General features: G+C 46.6%; 1 protein-coding gene across 1 annotated transcript in view; it reads left to right on the forward strand.

Moving 5' to 3' along the window:
• The window catches only part of LOC135551985 (trafficking kinesin-binding protein 1-like), a 55,182-nt gene that overhangs the window by 15,701 nt on the left and 15,772 nt on the right, over positions 1-23,709 (forward strand). Inside the window, exons 3-14 of the mRNA XM_064983313.1 lie at positions 938-1,131; positions 1,431-1,534; positions 12,010-12,191; positions 15,104-15,234; positions 15,341-15,415; positions 15,517-15,654; positions 15,775-15,851; positions 15,999-16,247; positions 16,453-16,730; positions 17,837-17,955; positions 18,034-18,229; positions 18,595-18,700. Coding sequence (XP_064839385.1) covers positions 964-1,131; positions 1,431-1,534; positions 12,010-12,191; positions 15,104-15,234; positions 15,341-15,415; positions 15,517-15,654; positions 15,775-15,851; positions 15,999-16,247; positions 16,453-16,730; positions 17,837-17,955; positions 18,034-18,229; positions 18,595-18,700 — 1,823 coding nt within the window. The 5' untranslated portion in view covers positions 938-963. The remainder of the gene's footprint in view (positions 1-937; positions 1,132-1,430; positions 1,535-12,009; positions 12,192-15,103; positions 15,235-15,340; positions 15,416-15,516; positions 15,655-15,774; positions 15,852-15,998; positions 16,248-16,452; positions 16,731-17,836; positions 17,956-18,033; positions 18,230-18,594; positions 18,701-23,709) is intronic.

Raw genomic sequence — 23,709 nt, forward strand, 5'->3', positions numbered from 1 at the left:
GAATTAATATCCCAGTGTCTGGTGGAAAACAGAATGAACCAGGTTTTCACGGATGACGTTGCCTGTCCTTTTAAAGAATGGATTTTTATTGAATATTTAAAACATACAATCTACTTGCAATGAAGCCGCTCAACATCTACATCACATTAGACATTAGTCTAACAGACTCCCGAACCAGCGACCCACCAGCCACCGGCTCAACCTCCAAACCGCCAGGCCACCAGCCCTCCAAGACCCCCCCCACAGTTCCCTTTATTCCTAAACTTAATTAGGCCATAACAAAGGGCTTGAATACTTATTTACTGAAGACATTTCAGCTTTTCATTTTTTATATATTTGTAAACGTTTCTAAAAACATTATGCCACTAACATTATGTGGTATTGTGTGTAGATCCGTGACACAAAATCTCAATGTAATCCATTTTAAATGCAGGCTGTAACACAACAAAAATAGGAAAAAGTCAAGGGGTGTGAATATTTTCTGAAGGCACTATCTAAATTAGGCAAACGAAAATCCTGCACTCCTGTTAAAAACCTAATTCTTACGCGTCTAACTGTTCTGTATTAGCAGGTTAGTCTCGGGATCGGGCATCAGATTTTCACTTTATCACATATAGTCTCTGATAGTTGGGTGCTTGAGGATTGATTATTAGCAATTGCGGGCGGGTGCGGGTAAACAAACAGCTGACCCGTGCACCACTATTACCCGGTTCTCACTAGATGGCCATGCTGTAAAGGATGAAATGGACAATATCATTCGAATTGATTAGCAAGTAAATTAGTGTAATTTCGGGTTTGGGTTATGGGTATGGTTAAGGATATGTTGAGGTTATGGCTATTGGTTAAAATCAGAGATCAATGTGTTCTTACTCTTCTCTATAAACAGTGTGTGTCAAGTCAGTTGTGTGTGTATTCTAGCTCCTCTCTCCATCCACAGTGCTATGTGCAGACAGAGTGGGCCAGATGACGAAGACCTACAATGACATCGATGCTGTCACACGTCTGCTGGAGGAGAAAGAGAGGGACCTGGAGTTGGCTGCTCGGATCGGCCAATCACTGCTCAAGAAGAACAGAACGCTCACAGAGCAGAATGACTACCTGGAGGTACAAGTGGGACACATCACAGAGGAGGTGAGAGAGACATTGGGTCACAGAAGAGCACACAAGTGCATGTACGCACACATGCATTTACAATAACTGAGTTACAAGGGCACTAGTTCCTCATGCATAAACCCAGATCTGTTTTTTGCCAATGTTGCAAAGTTAGGTGTCATTGGTCTGGTTTTTAAAATACATTTTGGCTATATTTTTTCAGTAGTATAAACGTGACTTTTAAAGATCCACTGTTATAGGTATTTTGTTTTTGATATCAGTAAACAACACTGAGTGCTAGTGCTGCATCACCAGCTCAGTGATCTGTGTGTTCTCAGGTGGCCCAGCTGCATCATGAGTTGAACCTGAAGGATGAGTTGCTGCAGTTCTACACCAATGCATCAGAGGAGAGTGAAGAGGACTCTACTACTGGCTCACCCACGTTAGTATTGTCTGTGTGTTTACTATTCCTGACTGTCTTTCTCTCTCTCTCTGTCTCACTCTCTCACGTCCTTCCCCCCCCCCCTCTCTCTCTCTCTCTCTCTCTTTCTCTCACCCCTCCTCTTTTTCTCTCTCTCTCACCCCCTCCTCTTTCTTTCTCTCTCTTCTCCCGCTCTCTCGCTTTATCTCTTTCTCCCTTTCAATTCAAGGGGCTTTATTGGCATGGGAAACATGTGTTTACATCGCCAAAGCAAGTGAAAATGATAAACAAAAGTGAAATAACCACAAAAAAGTGAACAGTAAATATTACACTCACACAAGTTCCAAAATAATAGACATGTCATGTTATGTCTATATAGTGTTTTAGCAATACGCAATTAGTTAAAGTACAAAAGGGAAAATTAATAGATATGGTTTGTATTTACAATGGTGTTTGTTCTTCACTGGTTGCCCTTTTCTTGTGGCAACAGGTCACAAATCTTGCTGCTGTGATTGCACACTGTGGTATTTCACCCAATAGATATGGGAGTTTATCAAAATTGGATTTGTTTTTGAATTCTTTGTGGGTCTGTTTAATCTGAGGGATATACGTATGTCTCTAATATGGTCATACATTTGGAAGGAGGTTAGGAAGTGCAGCTCAGTTTCTACCTCATTTTGTCTTTTCTTGAGAGCCAGGTCTGCCTATGCCGACCTTTCTCAATAGCAAGGCTATGTTCACTGAGTCTGTACATAGTGATGGATTCTGGGGACTAACTCCTAAATTTGGGATAGGGTTAATTATCAGGAATCCTATTGAAATATTTGGTGCTTAGAGGTTTAGAGGGTCTACACCAGAAGTTCATTGTTATCTATAGGAGGAAGAACTCAACGGACACTGAAAGCTTAAACCAAGTTTATTCTCCCAAAGGGTCAATGCAGCTGTATTGACCCTTTGGGAAGAATCAACTTGGCTTAAGCTTTCAGAGTCCGTTGAGTTCTTCCTCTAATAATAGAATCTAACAATAGTCAAAGCTTTCCTTCATTTTGGGTCAGTCACAATGGTCAAGTATTCTGCCACTGTGTACTCTCTGTTTAGGGCCAAATAGCATTCTAGTTTGCTCTGTTTTCAGTTTGCTCTGTCCAATGCGTCAAGTAATAATCTTTTTGTTTTCTCATGATTTGGTTGGGTCTAATTGTGTTTCTTAGGGGACTCTTCTTCAGGTTCATCTCTCTGTAAGTGACGGCTTTGTTATGGAAGGTTTCGGAATTGTAATGATGGGCGGGGAGTCAGACGTAGGTGCAGGTGAAACGTTTTAATAAAACAACAAAACCAAGAACACGACACTAACATAAGGCAGTACCCCGATACACAAGAACAATACCAACTGGTGAGTGAACATGGGAGAGTGACATATAAAGGGGAGGAAATGATGAAGGTCATGGAGTCCATCGTACGTCGGAGAGGAGGAGCAGGAGCAGGATTCCTTTTAGATGGTTGTAGAGTTTAACTGCAATTTTCTGGATTTTGATAATTAGTGGGTTTTCGGCCTTAATTCTGGTCTGAATGCATTATTTGGTGTTTTGCGTTGTACACAAGGGATATTTTTTGCAGGATTCTGCATGCAGAGCCTCAATTTGGTGTTTTTCCCATTTTGTGAATTCTTGGTTGGTGAGCAGACCCCAGACCTCACAACCGTAAAGGGCAATAACTGATTAGTATTTTAGCCTGATCCTAATTGGTATGTCAAATTCTATGCTCCTTTTGATGGCATAGAAGGCCCTTCTTGCCTTGTCTCTCAGATCATTCACAGCTTTGTGGATATTACCTGTGGTGCTGATGTTTAGGCCAAGGTATGTATAGTTTTTTTGTGTGCTCTTGGGAAACGGTGTCTAGATGGAATTTGTGTTTGTGGTCCTGGCAACTGGACCTGTTTTGGAACACCATTATTTTTGTCTTACTGAGATTTACTGTCCGGGCCCAGGTCTGACAGAATCTGTGCAGAAGATCTAGGTGCTGCTCTATGTTCTCTCTATGTTCTCCTTGGTTGGGGACAGAAGCACCAGATCATCAGCAAACAGTAAACATTTGACTTCAGATTCTAGTAGGATGAGGTCTGGTGCTGCAGACTATTCTAGTGCCCTCGCCAATTTGTTGATATGTATGTTGAAGAGGGAGGGGCTTAACCTGCATCCCTGTCTCACCCCACGGCCCTGTGGAAAGAAATGTGTGTGTTTTGACAATTTTAACTGCACACTTGTTGTTTGTCTATATGGATTTTATATGTTTTCCAACCGTTTTCCATCTATTTGTATAGCAGGCCCTCATGCCAAATTGAGTCAAAAGCTTTTTTGAAGTCAACAAAGCATGAGAAGACTTTGCCTTTGTTTTGGTTTGTTTGTCAATTAGGGTGTTCAGGGTGAATACATGGTCTGTCGTACAGTAATTTGGTAATAAGCCAATTTGACATTTGCTCAGTACATTGTTTTCACTGAGGAAATTTACAAGTCTGCTGTTAATGATAATGCAGAGGATTTTCCCAAGGTTGCTGTTGACGTATATCCCACGGTAGTTAGTGGGGTCAAATTTGTCTCCACTTTTGTGGATTAGGGTTATCAGTCCTTGGTTCCAAATGCTGATGATGTTAAAGATTTTAAGTATAGCCAATTGGAATTTGTGGTCTGTATATTTTATCATTTCATGTGGGATACCATCAACACCACATGCCTTTTTGGGTTGGAGGGTTTGTATTTTGTCCTGTAGTTCATTCAATGTAATTGGAGAATCCAGTGAGTTCATGTATATGTTTTTGCTGTTTGTACTTTGTTATAGAGCAAAAAAGATTTGCAAAATCTTAAAGAGCAAAAAAGTGGTTTATCAATACATCTCCGGTTTGGACAGATAACTCTTCATGTTGTTGTTTGTTTAGTGTGTTCCAATTTTCCCAGAAGTGGTTAGATTCTATGGGTTCTTCAACTACACTGAGCTGTATTCTGACGTGCTGTTCCTTCTTTTTCCATAGTGTATTTCTGTATTATTTTAGTGATTCACCATAGTGAAGGTGTAGGCTCAGGTTTTCTGGGTCTCTATGTTTTTGGTTGGATAGGTTTCTCAATTTATTTCTTAGGTTTTTGCATTCTTCATCAAACAATTTGTCTTTATTGTTAATTTTCTTAGGTTGTCTGCTTAAAATGTTTACATTTTATAGGGAAGCTGAGAGGTCAAATGTACTGTTTAGGCTTTCTACTACCAAGTTTACACCTTCACTATTACAGTGAAGTGTTTTGTCCCGAAAGTTGTCTAAAAGGGATTGAATTTGTTGTCGCCTAATTGTTTTTTTGTTAGGTTTCTACACTACTTTCCTTCCATCTATAGCATTTCTTAATATTATGCAATTCCTTTGGCTTTGATGCCTCGTGATTGAGTATTGGTCTGTTCAGGTAGACTGTGATTTTGCTGTGATCTGATAGGGGTGATAGCGGTCTGACGGTGAACGCTCTGATAGACTCTGGGTTGAGGTCAAGTGATAAAGTCATCTACAGTACTACTGCCAAGGGATGAGTTGTTGGTGTACATACCATAGGAGTCTCCTCGAAGCCTACCATTGACTATGTACAGACCCAGCGTGCGATAGAGCTGCTGGAGTTGTGATCCATTTTTGTTGGTTGTTTTGTCATAGTTTGGGGGGGAATATTGTCACCTCCAGGCAGGTGTTTGTCCCCCTGTGTGCTGAGAGTGTCAGGTTGCTGTCTAATTCTGGCATTTAGGTCGCCACAGACTAGAACATGTCCCTGGGCCTGGAAATGGTTAATCTCCCTATCTAGGATGGAGAAGCTGTCATCATTAAAGTATGGGGAGAGATACTGTAGGTAGCACACATGTGGACATTTTTCTCTGTTGAGATAATTTCCTTATTAATTTCGAGCCAGATGTAAACTGTTCCTGTTTTGACTAATTTAATAGAGTGAGTTAGATCTGCTCTATACCAAATTGCGCTAATTTGGTTTGTTTGGGGTGGTCTTAGCTGGTTGGAGTGTGGCTGGTGTCGTGTCTTTACTATCATTAAATTAAAGACTTCGTTTTTATCAAAGATTCTCTGTAATTAGTATTACGCGATCAAACTGATTAATCATGTAACCGTAATTAACTAGGAAGTAGCGGCACCAAGGAAAATATTCAGATTACAAAGTTATAATTTCCCAATTTAACCTTTCAGATATTTTCATCAATAGTCTTCTGATTAATTAATTAATTATTTTACCTCATGTTAGTCTCATTCCACTTCCGGCGCCGACAGAGATGGCCGCCTCGCTTCGCGTTCCTAGGAAACTATGCAGTTGTTTTTTTTTTTTACGTGTTATTTCTTACATTAGTACCCCAGGTCATCTTAGGTTTCATTACATACAGTCGAGAAGAACTACTGAATATAAGATCAGCGTCAACTCACCATCAGTACGACCAAGAATATGACTTTCACGAAGCGGATCCTGTGTTCTGCCTTTCAACCAGGACAACGGAATGGATCCCAGCCGGCGACCCAAAAAAACGACTTCGTAAAAGAGGGAAACGAGGCGGTCTTCTGGTCAGACTCCGGAGACGGGCACATCGTGCACCACTCCCTAGCATTTTTCTCGCCAATGTCCAGTCTCTTGACAACAAGGTTGATGAAATCCGAGCAAGGGTAGCATTCCAGAGGGACATCAGAGACTGTAACGTTCTTTGCTTCACGGAAACATGGCTCACTGGAGAGACGCTATCGGAGACGGTGCAGCCAGCGGGTATCTCCACGCATCGCGCCGACAGAAACAAACACCTTTCTGGTAAGAAGAGGGGCGGGGGCGTATGCCTAATGGCTAACGAGACGTGGTGTGATCACAGAAACATACAGGAACTCAAATCCTTCTGTTCACCTGATTTAGAATTCCTCACAATCAAATGTAGACCGCATTATCTACCAAGAGAATTCTCTTCGATTTTAATCACAGCCGTATATATTCCCCCCGAAGCAGACACATCGATGGCTCTGAACGAACTTTATTTGACTCGTTGCAAACTGGAATCCATACATCCTGAGGCTGCATTCATTGTAGCTGGGGATTTTAACAAGGCTAATCTGAAAACAAGACTCCCTAAATTGTATCAGCATATCGATTGCGCCACCAGGGTTGGCAAAACCTTGGATCATTGTTATTCTAACTTCCGCGACGCATATAAGGCCCTGCCCCGCCCCCCTTTCGGAAAAGCTGACCACGACTCCATTTTGCTGATCCCTGCCTACAGACAGAAACTAAAACAAGAAGCTCCCACGCTGAGGTCTGTCCAACGCTGGTCCGACCAAGCTGATTCCACCCTCCAAGATTGCTTCCATCACGTGGACTGGGACATGTTTCGTATTGCGTCAGACAACATCATTGACGAATACGCTGATTCGGTGTGCGAGTTCATTAGAACGTGCGTTGAAGATGTCGTTCCCATAGCAACGATTAAAACATTCCCTAACCAGAAACTGTGGATTGATGGCAGCATTCGCGTGAAACTGAAAGCGCAAACCACTGCTTTTAATCAGGGCAAGGTGACTGGTAACATGACCGAATACAAACAGTGCAGCTATTCCCTCCGTAAGGCTATCAAACAAGCTAAGCGTCAGTATAGAGACAAAGTAGAATCTCAATTCAACAGCTCAGACACAAGAGGTATGTGGCAGGGTCTACAGTCAATCACGGACTACAAGAAGAAATCCAGCCCAGTCACGGACCAGGATGTCTTGCTCCCAGGCAGACTAAATAACTTTTTTGCCCACTTTGAGGACAATACAGTGCCACTGACACGGCCTGCAACGAAAACATGCAGTCTCTCCTTCACTGCAGCCGAGGTGAGTAAAACATTTAAACGTGTTAACCCTCGCAAGGCTGCAGGCCCAGACGGCATCCCCAGCCTCGCCCTCAGCTGGCTGGTGTGTTTACGGACATATTCAATCAATCCCTATACCAGTCTGCTGTTCCCACATGCTTCAAGAGGGCCACCATTGTTCCTGTTCCCAAGAAAGCTAAGGTAACTGAGCTAAACGACTACCGCCCCATAGCACTCACTTCCGTCATCATGAAGTGCTTTGAGAGACTAGTCAAGGACCATATCACCTCCACCCTACCTGACACCCTAGACCCACTCCAATTTGCTTACCGCCCAAATAGGTCCACAGACGATGCAATCTCAACCACACTGCACACTGCCCTAACCCATCTGGACAAGAGGAATACCTATGTGAGAATGCTGTTCATCGACTACAGCTCTGCATTTAACACCATAGTACCCTCCAAGCTCATCATCAAGCTCGAGACCCTGGGTCTCGACCCCGCCCTGTGCAACTGGGTACTGGACTTCCTGACGGGCCGCCCCCAGGTGGTGAGGGTAGGCAACAACATCTCCACCCCACTGATCCTCAACACTGGGGCCCCACAAGGGTGCGTTCTGAGCCCTCTCCTGTACTCCCTGTTCACCCATGACTGCGCGGCCACGCACGCCTCCAACTCAATCATCAAGTTTGCGGACGACACAACAGTGGTAGGCTTGATTACCAACAACGACGAGACGGCCTACAGGGAGGAGGTGAGGGCCCTCAGAGTGTGGTGTCAGGAAAATAACCTCACACTCAACGTCAACAAAACTAAGGAGATGATTGTGGACTTCAGGAAACAGCAGAGGGAACACCCCCCTATCCACATTGATGGAACAGTAGTGGAGAGGGTAGTAAGTTTTAAGTTCCTCGGCATACACATCACAGACAAACTGAATTGGTCCACTCACACAGACAGCATCGTGAAGAAGGCGCAGCAGCGCCTCTTCAACCTCAGGAGGCTGAAGAAATTCGGCTTGTCACCAAAAGCACTCACAAACTTCTACAGATGCACAATCGAGAGCATCCTGGCGGGCTGTATCACCGCCTGGTACGGCAACTGCTCCGCCCACAACCGTGAGGCTCTCCAGAGGGTAGTGAGGTCTGCACAACGCATCACCGGGGGCAAACTACCTGCCCTCCAGGACACCTACACCACCCGATGTTACAGGAAGGCCATAAAGATCATCAAGGACAACACCCACCCGAGCCACTGCCTGTTCACCCCGCTATCATCCAGAAGGCGAGGTCAGTACAGGTGCATCAAAGCTGGGACCGAGAGACTGAAAAACAGCTTCTATCTCAAGGCCATCAGACTGTTAAACAGCAACCACTAACATTGAGTGGCTGCTGCCAACACACTGACTCAACTCCAGCCACTTTAATAATGGGAATTTATGGGAAATGATGTAAAATATATCACTAGCCACTTTAAACAATGCTACCTAGTATAATGTTTACATACCCTACATTAATCATCTCATATGTATACGTATATACTGTACTCTATATCATCTACTGTATGTATGTAATACATGTATCACTAGCCAGTTTAACTCACTAGCCAGTTTAACTATGCCACTTTGTTTACATACTCATCTCATATGTATATACTGTACTCGATACCATCTACTGTATCTTGCCTATGCTGCTCTGCACCATCACTCATTCATATCTTTATGTACATATTCTTTATCCCCTTACACTGTGTATAAGAAATTAGTTTTGGAATTGTTAGTTAGATTACTTGTTGGTTATTACTGCATTGTCGGAACTAGAAGCACAAGCATTTCGCTACACTCGCATTAACATCTGCTAACCATGTGTATGTGACAAATACAATTTTATTTTTTTTATTTTTTATTTTGAAACGTCGTAAATTGTTGGTTATCTGCACGAACTCATTCTTCACTATGAGTCATCCATACATCTATTGTCTTAAATAATTTATTTATTACTAACTAAGTAATTCACAGAAATGCATAAACAAAACAAGTAAATATGGTTACAAGAAATGATAGGAGAATGTGCCCTAGTGGGCTAAACTGGCTAAACTGGCATGGCGGCTTGTTAGACAAAAGGGAAGTGGGGGTCGACTAAGAAGTCACTACAGAGTTAATAATTATAACAATTGAAATGCTAATCCTTTACACATGAACGCTCACTCATTCGGGAACAATTGCAATCAATATATATATTTACACTCAGTGTGTCGTCTTGATCACTGTTGAAAAGTTTGTTTCTTTTGTAGAATTGTCCGTCTCTCTCTCTCTGTCTTGGTTATAGTGGATAGTTCAGAGTGACATTCATTCATGTTGTTGTAGAATGGAGGTTTCGGGGGTTGTCGTTCTTAGCGTTCAATGATACCGAATTCCTAGCTGCAGACTAGTAATTAATATCGAAGACTTGTTATTATTCTGAATTTCTCAAAGTTGGGTTTTATTCAGAATTGCAGAATTGCTGAAAAGGGGCTGTCCCAGGATGCCTGATCCTAACTGGGCTCATGGGCGGTCCTCTGATTTAGTTCAACTCAAAAGGGAATTGGAGTTTATTTAATTAATTAAACATCCCCATACTGTTTTTAATTATTTACTTTTCTGCTCTTTTGCACACCAATATCTCTACCTGTACATGACCATCTGATCATTTATCACTCCAGTGTTAATCTGCAAAATTGTAATTATTCGCCTACCTCCTCATGCCTTTTGCACACAATGTATATAGACTCTCTTTTTTTCTACTGTGTTATTGACTTGTTAATTGTTTACTCCATGTGTAACTCTGTGTTGTCTGTTCACACTGCTATGCTTTATCTTGGCCAGGTCGCAGTTGTAAATGAGAACTTGTTCTCAACTGGCCTACCTGGTTAAATAAAGGTTAAATAAAAAATAAAAAAATAAAAATCACATTACACAATTTTACAAACAGTATCATACTCACTCATTCATCTTATACAACAATTAGATGGAAACCTCATATATGAGGCTATTATATAAACAACGTTATGCTAATGTTGCTACACCGTCTCCCATGAACTTCCTCAAGTTGTAACAAACGGACCAGTTCGTGGCTGGATTCTTCACCATTCCTTTATACTTTCTCCAGAACACAAACGTTGTTCGAACCTCAAGTTCTGTGAGGTGGAAGAAAGTCCTTTGTTCTCTATGAAACTTCACTCTATCTCTATATCCTGTGTGGCCATATGGCAGGGTCTTCCCTAGGAATTTACAACCTCACTCTGACCCCAGCAGTCTGGTTGTAGAAGCAGAGAGTGGAGGATGGTGCTCGCTGTACCCAAAGAGGGCAACATCATGCCACTGGTGAAGCTGTGGTCTGGGTGTAGGTCTTCTTGGCGTGGGTTCTCTCGGTGCAGGTCCTTTGGGAGGGGGTCTTGCAGGTCTGGGAGGGTGTCTCGCTGGTCTGGGCGGGGTGTCCATTGCTCTGTTGCTCCTGTGTGAGGTGCTGGGTCTGCGGTTGAGGGTGACGTCCTTCAGGGTCCTGGCAAAAGTTGGGATTGCTGCCTTCGAGAGGTGGACCTGGTCATAAAGGCTGTTCAAGTCTAGGGTGGAGTGGTGGGCCAGGTAAACATTAGGTTTTGAGGCACAGTCCCGGGGAAATGCTTGCATTCACCCGATGTATGGTGACAAGGTGAATGTAATTTCGTGGTAGCAGGGTGGAGATAACCACTTGTGCTTTGGGGAAAGTGGAAGACGTTTTTTTAAATCACTCCCTTGAGTGCTGTGGCCACCCATTCCTGCTGGGCCCCCGGGTTGTTTGTGCCCGTGTGAATTATAATGTGGCTGGGGGACCATAGTCTGTCCTCTGACAACACTCCAGGGCATGCCTAGTGTTTGGACACCAGAGTTTAGGAACTTGGTGTTTGGGAAAATGTTTATTCTCTTTAATGTATTTGCCATTTGAGGAGCACAATTTCTGGCTTTTGGGTGTCCTCAGTGGATGTGTGGGGGTTGTCAGGAGAGCTATCGGGAGAGCTGACAGGGGGTCTGTTAATTAAGAGAGGGACTTCACCGGCCTCTGCATTTGGGTGGGGAGGCTGTGAAACTTTTCTGACATTGTTAGGCTCAAGAGTTCTCACACCTCACTTCACACTTCAGTGCTAATTGAAGTTGCAGCCAGGTCAGTTCTGTCCCAGCAGCTTGGTAGCTTAGTAGCCTTATTTATTCATCTTTATATAACAAAATGACCTAGAGATTATTGTCTTTTACTTTTTGACTTCAAAAGTAGGTTCAGACTGAACATTACTCACTTATTTTTGTGTTGGATGTTATTTCCAGGTTCCTCTGTGTTTCTTCTGCAGGTTTTGGTTTGTTAGACATTTTTTCTTAATAGTCCTTGATACTAAGAATTCATTCAGGTAATTATGTCCAACATCAAGGCATTTTTATTTGAAGGTTTTGATGTAGAGGGTAGTATCCTGTATAAGTCCTTGCAGAAAAATTGAAGTTTATTCACATTTATCCAACTATAATTCTATTTTTCTCAGAAGAACTCAGGAGCCCTTGAACTCATGATCCAAACCTCCTGAGCTTCTCTCTCTCCCCTCTCTCTCTCTCTCTCTCTCTCTCTCTCCCTCTACATCTAGGAGTAAGCGGAGTAAGCTGCTGGGTGTGTCAGGATTTGGAGCTGACTCTATGCAGAGGAAAGTCAGAGAGCTGGAGGAAGAGAACCTATCCCTCCGCTCAGAGGCCTGTAATCTGAAGACTGAGACTGAGACCTACGAGGAGAAGGAACAACAGCTGGTCAACGACTGCGTTAAAGAACTCAGTGAGTGGAGGAGTATTATACTCTTATACTCTTTCTTTCCTCATGATCCATTCCTCCTGAGCTTGCCTCTCTTCCTCTCTCTCTCTCTCTCTTCCTCTTTAGCTCTTTCTCGCTCTCTCGCACTCTCTATGCTCTCCATCATTTTCTATCAATTAAAATATACTTCACTGGCATTGAATGCCTCTTTTGGCATGAATTTAAAATAATGTTGCCAGAGCAGCTAATGAAGACCCCCTCCTGACTCCAGGACAGTCCAGTCTGCAGATAAACACCTAATGAATCCCCCCTCTCCCCTCTCCCCTCTCCTGTCTCCAGGACAGTCCAGTCTGTAGATAAACACCTAATGAATCCCCCCTCTCCCCTCTCCTGTCTCCAGGACAGTCCAGTCTGCAGATAAACACCTAATGAATCCCCCCTCTCCCTCTCCCCTCTCCTGTCTCCAGGAGAGTCCAGTCTGTAGATAAATACCTAATCAAATCAAATCAAATTTATTTATATAGCCCTTCGTACATCAGCTGATATCTCAAAGTGCTGTACAGAAACCCAGCCTAAAACCCCAAACAGCAAGCAATGCAGGTGTAGAAGCACGGTGGCTAGGAAAAACTCCCTAGAAAAGCCAAAACCTAGGAAGAAACCTAGAGAGGAACCAGGCTATGTGGGGTGGCCAGTCCTCTTCTGGCTGTGCCGGGTAGAGATTATAACAGAACATGGCCAAGATGTTCAAATGTTCATAAATGACCAGCATGGTCGAATAATAATAAGGCAGAACAGTTGAAACTGGAGCAGCAGCACGGCCAGGTGGACTGGGGACAGCAAGGAGTCATCATGTCAAGTAGTCCTGGGGCATGGTCCTAGGGCTCAGGTCAGTTGAAACTGGAGCAGCAGCACGGCCAGGTGGACGGAGGACAGCAAGGAGTCATCATGTCAGGTAGTCCTGGGGCATGGTCCTAGGGCTCAGGTCCTCCGAGAGAGAGAAGGAGAGAATTAGAGAACACACACTTAGATTCACACAGGACACCGAATTGGACAGGAGAAGTACTCCAGATATAACAAACTGACCCCACCTCTCCCCTCTCCTGTCTCCAGGACAGTCCAGTCTGTAGATAAACACCTAATGAATCCCCCCTCTCCCCTCTACAGGACAGTCCAGTCTGTAGATAAACACCTAATGAATCCCCCCTCTCCCCTCTCCTGTCTCCAGGACAGTCCAGTCTGTAGATAAACACCTAATGAATCCCCCCTCCCCCCTCTCCCCTCTCCAGGACAGTCCAGTCTGTAGATAAACACCTAATGAATACCCCCTCTCCCCTCTCCTGTCTCCAGGACAGTCCAGTCTGTAGTTAAACACCTAATGAATCCCCCCTCTCCCCTCTCCTGTCTCCAGGACAGTCCAGTCTGTAGTTAAACACCTAACGAATCCCCCCTCTCCTGTCTCCAGGACAGTCCAGTCTGCAGATAAACACCTAATGAATCCCCCCTCTCCCCTCTCCTGTCTCCAGGACAGTCCAGCCTGTAGATAAACACCTAATGAATCCCCCCTCTCCCCTCTCCAGGACAGTCCAGTCTGCAGATAAACACCTAATGAATCCCCCCTCTCCCCTCTCCAGGACAGTCCAGTCTGCAGATAAACACCTAATGAATCCCCCCTCTCCCCTCTCCAGGACAGTCCAGTCTGCAGATAAACACCTAATGAATCCCACCTCTCCCCTCTCCTGTCTCCAGGACAGTCCAGTCTGTAGATAAACACCTAATGAATCCCACCTCTCCCCTCTCCTGTCTCCAGGACAGTCCAGTCTGCAGATAAACACCTAATGAATCCCCCTCTCCCCTCTCCTGTCTCCAGGACAGTCCAGTCTGTAGATAAACACCTAATTAATCTCCCCTCTCCCCTCTCCAGGACAGTCCAGTCTGCAGATAAACACCTAATGAATCCCACCTCTCCCCTCTCCTGTCTCCAGGACAGTCCAGTCTGTAGATAAACACCTAATGAATCCCCCTTCTCCCCTCTCCTGTCTCCAGGACAGTCCAATCTGTAGATAAACACCAAATGAATCCCCTCTCCTGTCTCCAGGACAGTCCAGTCTGTAGATAAACACATAATGAATCCCCCCTCTCCCCTCTCCTGTCTCCAGGACAGTCCAGCCTGTAGATAAACACCTAATGAACCCCCCTCTCCCCTCTCCAGGACAGTCCAGTCTGCAGATAAACACCTAATGAACCCCCCTCTCCCCTCTCCAGGACAGTCCAGCCTGTAGATAAACACCTAATGAACCCCCCTCTCCCCTCTCCAGGACAGTCCAGCCTGTAGATAAAACACCTAATGAATCCCCCCTCTCCAGGACAGTCCAGTCTGCAGATAAACACCTAATGAATCCCCCCTCCCCCCTCTCCCCTCTCCTGTCTCCAGGACAGTCCAGTCTGCAGATAAACACCTAATGAATCCCCCCTCTCCCCTCTCCTGTCTCCAGGACAGTCCAGTCTGCAGATAAACACCTAATTAATCTCCCCTCTCCCCTCTCCAGGACAGTCCAGTCTGCAGATAAACACCTAATTAATCTCCCCTCTCCCCTCTCCAGGACAGTCCAGTCTGCAGATAAACACCTAATGAATCCCACCTCTCCCCTCTCCAGGACAGTCCAGTCTGCAGATAAACACCTAATGAATCCCCCTCTCCCTCCCCCCTCTCCTGTCTCCAGGACAGTCCAGTCTGTAGATAAACACCTAATGAATCCCCCCTCTCCCCTCTCCCCTCTCCAGGACAGTCCAGTCTGTAGATAAACACCTAATGAATCCCCCCTCTCCCCTCTCCAGGACAGTCCAGTCTATAGATAAACACCTAATGAATCCCCCCTCTCCCCTCTCCAGGACAGTCCAGTCTATAGATAAACACCTAATGAATCCCCCCTCTCCAGGACAGTCCAGTCTGCAGATAAACACCATAGCGGAGGAGTTGGCTCGTAAGACAGAGGACGCCATGCGACAGCAGGAGGAGATCACACACCTGCTCTCTCAAATAGTTGACCTACAGAAGAAAGCCAAGTCGGTGAGACACGCATACCTATGCCTTACCCTCAGTAATACACTGCATGCAATGTGGTATATGCTCAGTACAATACTCTCTTTGTGAATGTGTGTGTGTGTTTCTTCAGTACGCAGTGGAGAATGAGGAGCTCTCTCAGCACCTAGGGGCAGCTAAAGATGCCCAGAGACAACTCACAGTCGAGGTTAGACTCACACCCTACCCCTTTGCCAACCTACACCTCATGAATACTTTGCCAATGAGAAAAAGTAATCAAGCCTGCTCTATTTTGTTCCTTCTCTCTAGCTAACAGATTTGGATGATAAATATTCAGAGTGTATTGAGATGCTCCATGAGGCTCAGGAAGAGCTGAAGTACCTGAGGAACAGAAACCATCCTGCTGGAACACCACGCAGATTCCATCCTCTGGGTCTCTACCCCATGGTATGTGTGTGGTCGGGGTCATCAGAACGTACACTCTCAAGAGAGCGATCTCCTTTTGAGAGTGTAGTTGTATATCATAGAGCTGGTGGTGTGTGTGTCTATGGTGTGTGTGTGCGGCAGGACTCCCTGGCAGCAGAGATAGAGGGGACGATGAGGAAGGAGATGAGTCTGGACGACCCTGAGTGCGAGGAACAGAAGTACACACGCTTATATTAGTTTATAACACTCTTCTAATCTTCCTTAATACTGTATAGTAACAGAAACACACCTATACTCATAATATATACCCATAGCTACCATACTTGCCTACACTCATGACTATTTCATTTGATGTGTGTGAACAGGGTGCACCACAAGCGTGTGTTTGAGACAGTGAAGAACATCAACCAGATGGTCCGACAGCGTTCTCCAATCCCGTCCAACGCCAACATCCCGGGATCCAATCAGGCGTCGTCTCTTAGCTCCGCTCACTCTAGTGGCAGGACCACACCCATGACTGGTAGCATTAGCTGGGATGTCAGAGGTGACGGTGTCACCCTTGACAACCGACAACAGAGCATGCTCATGGAGTCAGCAGCAGACAGTCAGGACAGGTAAGTCGTGCATAGCTGAGCCTGTGATTGTTCCAGTATAGTTGTACAGTTTACCAGATCTCACCTGAAGAAATGTTTAAAATCTAACTAACCATATTAAAATGAAATTAGAACAAGCTTTTCATATTCACCAGGTTCATTTTTTAAATAGTCTATTTCTGTGCATCAGTCAAGTAATATTTATCTATTTCTGTTTGGGCTTTAGTGTGGACGCCCGTGCTAAGAAAGCAGCTGGTGTTGAGGACCTGAGGCTGGCGTTACGCCGCCTGTCCCTGCGCCGCCAGAACAACCTGAGCGAGAGACGCTTCTTTGAGGAGGAGAGAGGGAGGAGGAGGAGAGGTGGAGGAGGAGTTGCGCAGGATGGGGGGGGGCAGGGGGGTGGGATGACACCCTCAGATAGCATCATGTCTCTGGGGTCATTACACCTGTGGGCCTCCCGACCATACCTCCCCGACAAACTACAGATCGTTAAACCCCTGGAAGGTGAGGGAGAGAAGGAGAGGGGGACGAGGAGAGAGGAGAAGAGAAAGGTGGGGATGAGGGGAGAGGAGAGAAGGATGGGGTGGAGGAGAGAGAGAGAGAGGGAAGAGAGGGAGGGGCTGGCCAAGCCGTGGGAGAGAGGTAGGGAATGGCAGCGAGATGTGGAAGGAGGGAGCGAGGTAGAGAGAGAAGGAGAGGGAAGGGATGGGGAAAAGAGTGGAGGAGAGAGGGAGAGAGGGAGAAGAAGTTGGAGCAAAAAGAGGGGGCTAGATAGAGAGAGGGAGCGAGGGAGGAGATGGGCTAGAGAGGTAGAACAGGGGAGAGAAACAGATGAAGAGATAGAAAGAGGAGAGCGTCCTGTATCTTTAATGTTGTTTAACTCCTTCTGGTCTCTGATGCATCACCATCGAAAGTCAGGCCTCTCCACCTCACAACACTCCTACTATAGAGACCCTCAGCCTAGAGGTTGGCTGGGGATCAACTAAAATAGAAGTTTAATCATGAGCAGTGTGGTGTTTTGTTGTGCTGCTGCTACCCTCTGCCGGTGAGGGGAGAAACATACAACATGAGAACATTTTGATGTAACATTAAATATGGGAGATGTCTGAGTCTAACTCTTTATTTTCTCTTTAGTTCACCATTCCATTTGTTTTGGTGTACTTTTTCCCCCTCTGCTACTTTCTTTCTTGTTATAATACTTTAATTTCTTTCATCTCATTTACTCATTTGTTAATTTTTCATCTTCTGTTTAACTCAACTTTTACTCTGCATCTTCAATAAAAACCTGACCTCATTCTCTTCTTTTGCTCTCTTCATTCTTTCACTTCTGTTGCCTGTGTGTGTTTTTTCATTTTCTCTGCAGTCTCAACTTTCTCTGCAGCCTCCCGAGCTTTGTGTTGGGCTTTACTGTTATGGCTTTAACCATTGTCTACAGTTGAGATGTTTTCATGCAATACAATAAAACACACCCACTTTCCTCACTTCTCTCAAATGTTTAACCATATATAGCAAATTGTGAAAATGTATGTGTGTGTGTGTGTGTGCCTGTGCTTGTATGTAATACGTTTCTCTCACCCGTTGCATTTCTCTCTTGGTCCTGTCGTCTCCAGGCTCTGCGACCCTTCACCACTGGCAGCAGTTGGCTCAGCCCCACTTAGGAGTGATCTTGGATGCTAGACCTGGGGTTGTACCTAAAGGCTTCAGGCCTCTGGAACTAGAGCTGGAACAGGTAAGTGTGTGTGTTTCCCATGGGTGTGTGTGTATATGGAATAACCTGTGTGTTTGTGTGTACGTTTTGGTGTTGCAGGTGTATCCATGGGGTGGTTTCGAGGAGGATGAACCAGGAGAGCAGTACTTCCAGAGTCTCCCCACCTCCTCAGCCTCTGCCTCCCCCGCACTCCCCCCTCAGCCTCACCCTCCTTACCCCTCTGCCCCCTCCAGCCACCTCGCCTCACCCTCAGCCCCCTCTCCCTCCCCTCACCTAAGCAACACTGATCCTGCAGGTATGTTTCTATATGCACATACAGATTTACATTTACATTTACATTTAAGTCATTTAGCAGACGCTCTTATCCAGAGCGACTTACTATGATAGATGCTACAACAACATGTTAGATACTAAGAATACTTAACCATTTATATTCAAAGTGATAGAGAGAGAGAGAGATTCAAAAGACAGAGAGAGCGATAGAAATAGAGAAACAGAAAGAGAAAGTGTTTTAGTGGTTAACTAAGTGGTTGACTGGTTCACACTGGTTCAGTGGTTCACTGAGTGGTTCACTGAGTGGTTCAGTGGTTCACTGCCACTGAACCAAGGTAGAGGAGAACAGATAGACTATTCTGTGTGTTTGTGTCTTTGTGTTTTCAGCGGTGTACTACCCAGGTAAATGCATGGCCCATACCAGCTCTACCTACACCTTTACTACCTGTCGTATCCTACACCCAACTGATGAGCTGACCCGCGTCACACCCAGGTACAGAGACACACCCTACACCTCTCTCTCCTCCTTCTCTACCACCCTACACCTCCCTCTCCTCCTTCTCTACCACCCTACACCTCCCTTTCCTCCTTCTCTACCACCCTACACCTCCCTCTCCTCCTTCTCTACCACCCTACACCTCCCTCTCCTCCTTCTCTACCACCCTACACCTCCCTCTCCTCCTTCTCTACCACCCTACACCTCCCTTTCCTCCTTCTCTACCACCCTACACCTCCCTCTCCTCCTTCTCTACCACCCTACACCTCCCTCTCCTCCTTCTCTACCACCCTACACCTCCCTCTCCTCCTTCTCTACCACCCTACACCTCCCTTTCCTCCTTCTCTACCACCCTACACCTCCCTCTCCTCCTTCTCTACCACCCTACACCTTCCTCTCCTCCTTCTTTACCACCATACACCTCCCTCTCCTCCTTCTCTACCACCATACACCTCCCTCTCCTCCTTCTCTACCACCATACACCTCCCTCTCCTCCTTCTCTACCACCATACACCTCCCTCTCCTCCTTCTTTACCACCATACTCCTCCCTCTCCTCCTTCTCTACCACCATACACTTCCCTCTCCTCCTTCTCTACCACCATACACCTCCCTCTCCTCCTTCTCTACCACCATACACCTCCCTCTCCTCCTTCTCTACCACCATACACCTCCCTCTCCTCCTTCTCTACCACCATACACCTCCCTCTCCTCCTTCTCTACCACCATACACCTCCCTCTCCTCCTTCTCTACCACCATACACCTCCCTCTCCTCCTTCTTTACCACCATACTCCTCCCTCTCCTCCTTCTCTACCACCATACACCTCCCTCTCCTCCTTCTCTACCACCATACACCTCCCTCTCCTCCTTCTCAACCACAATACACCTCCCTCTCCTCCTTCTCTACCACCATACACCTCCCTCTCCTCCTTCTCTACCACCCTACACCTCCCTCTCCTCCTTCTTTACCACTATACACCTCCCTCTCCTCCTTCTCTACCACCATACACCTCCCTCTCCTCCTTCTCTACCACCATACACCTCCCTCTCCTCCTTCTCTACCACCATTACATTTACATTTACATTTAAGTCATTTAGCAGACGCTCTTATCCAGAGCGACTTACAAATTGGTGAATTCACCTTCTGACATCCAGTGGAACAGCCACTTTACAATAGTGCATCTAAATCATTAAGGGGGGGGGGTGAGAAGGATTACTTATCCTATCCTAGGTATTCCTTGAAGAGGTGGGGTTTCAGGTGTCTCCGGAAGGTGGTGATTGACTCCGCTGTCCTGGCGTCGTGAGGGAGTTTGTTCCACCATTGGGGGGCCAGAGCAGCGAACAGTTTTGACTGGGCTGAGCGGGAACTGTACTTCCTCAGTGGTAGGGAGGCGAGCAGGCCAGAGGTGGATGAACGCAGTGCCCTTGCTTGGGTGTAGGGCCTGATCAGAGCCTGGAGGTACTGCGGTGCCGTTCCCCTCACAGCTCCGTAGGCAAGCACCATGGTCTTGTAGCAGATGCGAGCTTCAACTGGAAGCCAGTGGAGAGAGCGGAGGAGCGGGGTGACGTGAGAGAACTTGGGAAGGTTGAACACCAGACGGGCTGCGGCGTTCTGGATGAGTTGTAGGGGTTTAATGGCACAGGCAGGGAGCCCAGCCAACAGCGAGTTGCAGTAATCCAGACGGGAGATGACAAGTGCCTGGATTAGGACCTGCGCCGCTTCCTGTGTGAGGCAGGGTCGTACTCTGCGGATGTTGTAGAGCATGAACCTACAGGAACGGGCCACCGCCATGATGTTGGTTGAGAACGACAGGGTGTTGTCCAGGATCACGCCAAGGTTCTTAGCGCTCTGGGAGGAGGACACAATGGAGTTGTCAACCGTGATGGCGAGATCATGGAACGGGCAGTCCTTCCCCGGGAGGAAGAGCAGCTCCGTCTTGCCGAGGTTCAGCTTGAGGTGGTGATCCGTCATCCACACTGATATGTCTGCCAGACATGCAGAGATGCGATTTGCCACCTGGTCATCAGAAGGGGGAAAGGAGAAGATTAATTGTGTGTCGTCTGCATAGCAATGATAGGAGAGACCATGTGAGGTTATGACAGAGCCAAGTGACTTGGTGTATAGCGAGAATAGGAGAGGGCCTAGAACAGAGCCCTGGGGGACACCAGTGGTGAGAGCGCGTGGCGAGGAGACAGATTCTCGCCACGCCACCTGGTAGGAGCGACCTGTCAGGTAGGACGCAATCCAAGCGTGGGCCGCGCCGGAGATGCCCAACTCGGAGAGGGTGGAGAGGAGGATCTGATGGTTCACAGTATCGAAGGCAGCCGATAGGTCTAGAAGGATGAGAGCAGAGTAGAGAGAGTTAGCTTTAGCAGTGCGGAGCGCCTCCGTGATACAGAGAAGAGCAGTCTCAGTTGAATGACTAGTCTTGAAACCTGACTGATTTGGATCAAGAAGGTCATTCTGAGAGAGATAGCGGGAGAGCTGGCCAAGGACGGCACGTTCAAGAGTTTTGGAGAGAAAAGAAAGAAGGGATACTGGTCTGTAGTTGTTGACATCGGAGGGATCGAGTGTAGGTTTTTTCAGAAGGGGTGCAACTCTCGCTCTCTTGAAGACGGAAGGGACGTAGCCAGCGGTCAGGGATGAGTTGATGAGCGAGGTGAGGTAAGGGAGAAGGTCTCCGGAAATGGTCTGGAGAAGAGAGGAGGGGATAGGGTCAAGCGGGCAGGTTGTTGGGCGGCCGGCCGTCACAAGAAGCGAGATTTCATCTGGAGAGAGAGGGGAGAAAGAGGTCAGAGCACAGGGTAGGGCAGTGTGAGCAGAACCAGCGGTGTCGTTTGACTTAGCAAACGAGGATCGGATGTCGTCGACCTTCTTTTCAAAATGGTTGACGAAGTCATCTGCAGAAAGGGAGGAGGGGGGGGAGGGGGGAGGATTCAGGAGGGAGGAGAAGGTGGCAAAGAGCTTCCTAGGGTTAGAGGCAGATGCTTGGAATTTAGAGTGGTAGAAAGTGGCTTTAGCAGCAGAGACAGAGGAGGAAAATGTAGAGAGGAGGGAGTGAAAGGATGCCAGGTCCGCAGGGATGCGAGTTTTCCTCCATTTCCGCTCGGCTGCCCGGAGCTCTGTTCTGTGAGCTCGCAGTGAGTCATCGAGCCACGGAGCGGGAGGGGAGGACCAAGCCGGCCTGGAGGATAGGGGACATAGAGAGTCAAAGGATGCAGAAAGGGAAGAGAGGAGGGTTGAGGAGGCAGAATCAGGAGATAGGTTGGAGAAGGTATGAGCAGAGGGAAGAGATGATAGGATGGAAGAGGAGAGAGTAGCGGGGGAGAGAGCGAAGGTTGGGACGGCGCGATACCATCCGAGTAGGGGCAGTGTGGGAAGTGTTGGATGAGAGCGAGAGGGAAAAGGATACAAGGTAGTGGTCGGAGACTTGGAGGGGAGTTGCAATGAGGTTAGTGGAAGAACAGCATCTAGTAAAGATGAGGTCGAGCGTATTGCCTGCCTTGTGAGTAGGGGGGGAAGGTGAGAGGGTGAGTTCAAAAGAGGAGAGGAGTGGAAAGAAGGAGGCAGAGAGGAATGAGTCAAAGGTAGACGTGGGGAGGTTAAAGTCGCCCAGGACTGTGAGAGGTGAGCCGTCCTCAGGAAAGGAGCTTATCAAGGCATCAAGCTCATTGATGAACTCTCCGAGGGAACCTGGAGGGCGATAAATGATAAGGATGTTAAGCTTGAAAGGGCTGGTAACTGTGACAGCATGGAATTCAAAGGAGGCGATAGACAGATGGGTAAGGGGAGAGAGAGAGAATGACCACTTGGGAGAGATGAGGATCCCGAGCTGACCAGAAGCTCTCGGGGTGTGCGAGAACACGTGGGCGGACGAAGAGAGAGCAGTAGGAGTAGCAGTGTTATCTGTGGTGATCCATGTTTCCGTCAGTGCCAAGAAGTCGAGGGACTGGAGGGAGGCATAGGCTGAGATGAACTCTGCCTTGTTGGCCGCAGATCGGCAGTTCCAGAGGCTACCGGAGACCTGGAACTCCACGTGGGTCGTGCGCGCTGGGACCACCAGATTAGGGTGGCCGCGGCCACGCGGTGTGGAGCGTTTGTATGGTCTGTGCAGAGAGGAGAGAACAGGGATAGATAGACACATAGTTTACAGGCTACAGAAGAGGCTACGCTAATGCAAAGGAGATTGGAATGACAAGTAGACTACACGTCTCGAATGTTCAGAAAGTTAAGCTTACGTAGCAAGAATCTTATTGACTAAAATGATTGAAATGATACAGTACTGCTGGAGTAGGCTAGCTGGCAGTGGCTGCGTTGTTGACTTTGTAGGCTAGCTGGTAGTGGCTGCGATGTTGACACTACACTAATCAAGTCGTTCCGTCGAGTGTAATAGTTTCTACAGTGCTGCTATTCGGGGGCTAGCTGGCTAGCTAGCAGGTTGATTGCGTTACGTTACCTTAAAAGAACGACAATAGCTGGCTAGCTAACCTAGGAAATCGCTCTAGGCTACACAATTGTCTTAGATACAAAGACGGCTATGTAGCTAGCTAGCTACGATCAAACAAATCAAACCGTTGTACTGTAATAGTTTCTACAGTGCTGCTATTCGGGGGCTAGCTGGCTAGCTACGTTAAAAGAACGACAATAGCTGGCCAGCTAACCTAGAAAATCGCTCTAGACTACACAGTTGTCTTAGATACAAAGACGGCTATGTAGCTGGCTAGCTACGATCAAACAAATCAAACCGTTGTACTGTAATGAAGTGAAATGAAAATGTGATACTACCTGTGGAGCGACGCGGAATGTTGACCGGGTAGTTGAAGTTCAATTCGGTAGAGGTTGGCTAGCTAGCTAGCAGCATCTCCTACGTTAAGGACGACAAATAGCTGGCTAGCTAACCTCGGTAAATTAAGATAATCACTCTAAGTCTACACACTCTAAACTACACAATTATCTTGGATACGAAGACAGCGAAGACAACTATGTAGCTAGCTGACACTACGCT

The sequence above is a fragment of the Oncorhynchus masou genome, chromosome 13, assembly GCF_036934945.1.
Source record: "Oncorhynchus masou masou isolate Uvic2021 chromosome 13, UVic_Omas_1.1, whole genome shotgun sequence".
Lineage (NCBI taxonomy): Eukaryota > Metazoa > Chordata > Actinopteri > Salmoniformes > Salmonidae > Oncorhynchus > Oncorhynchus masou.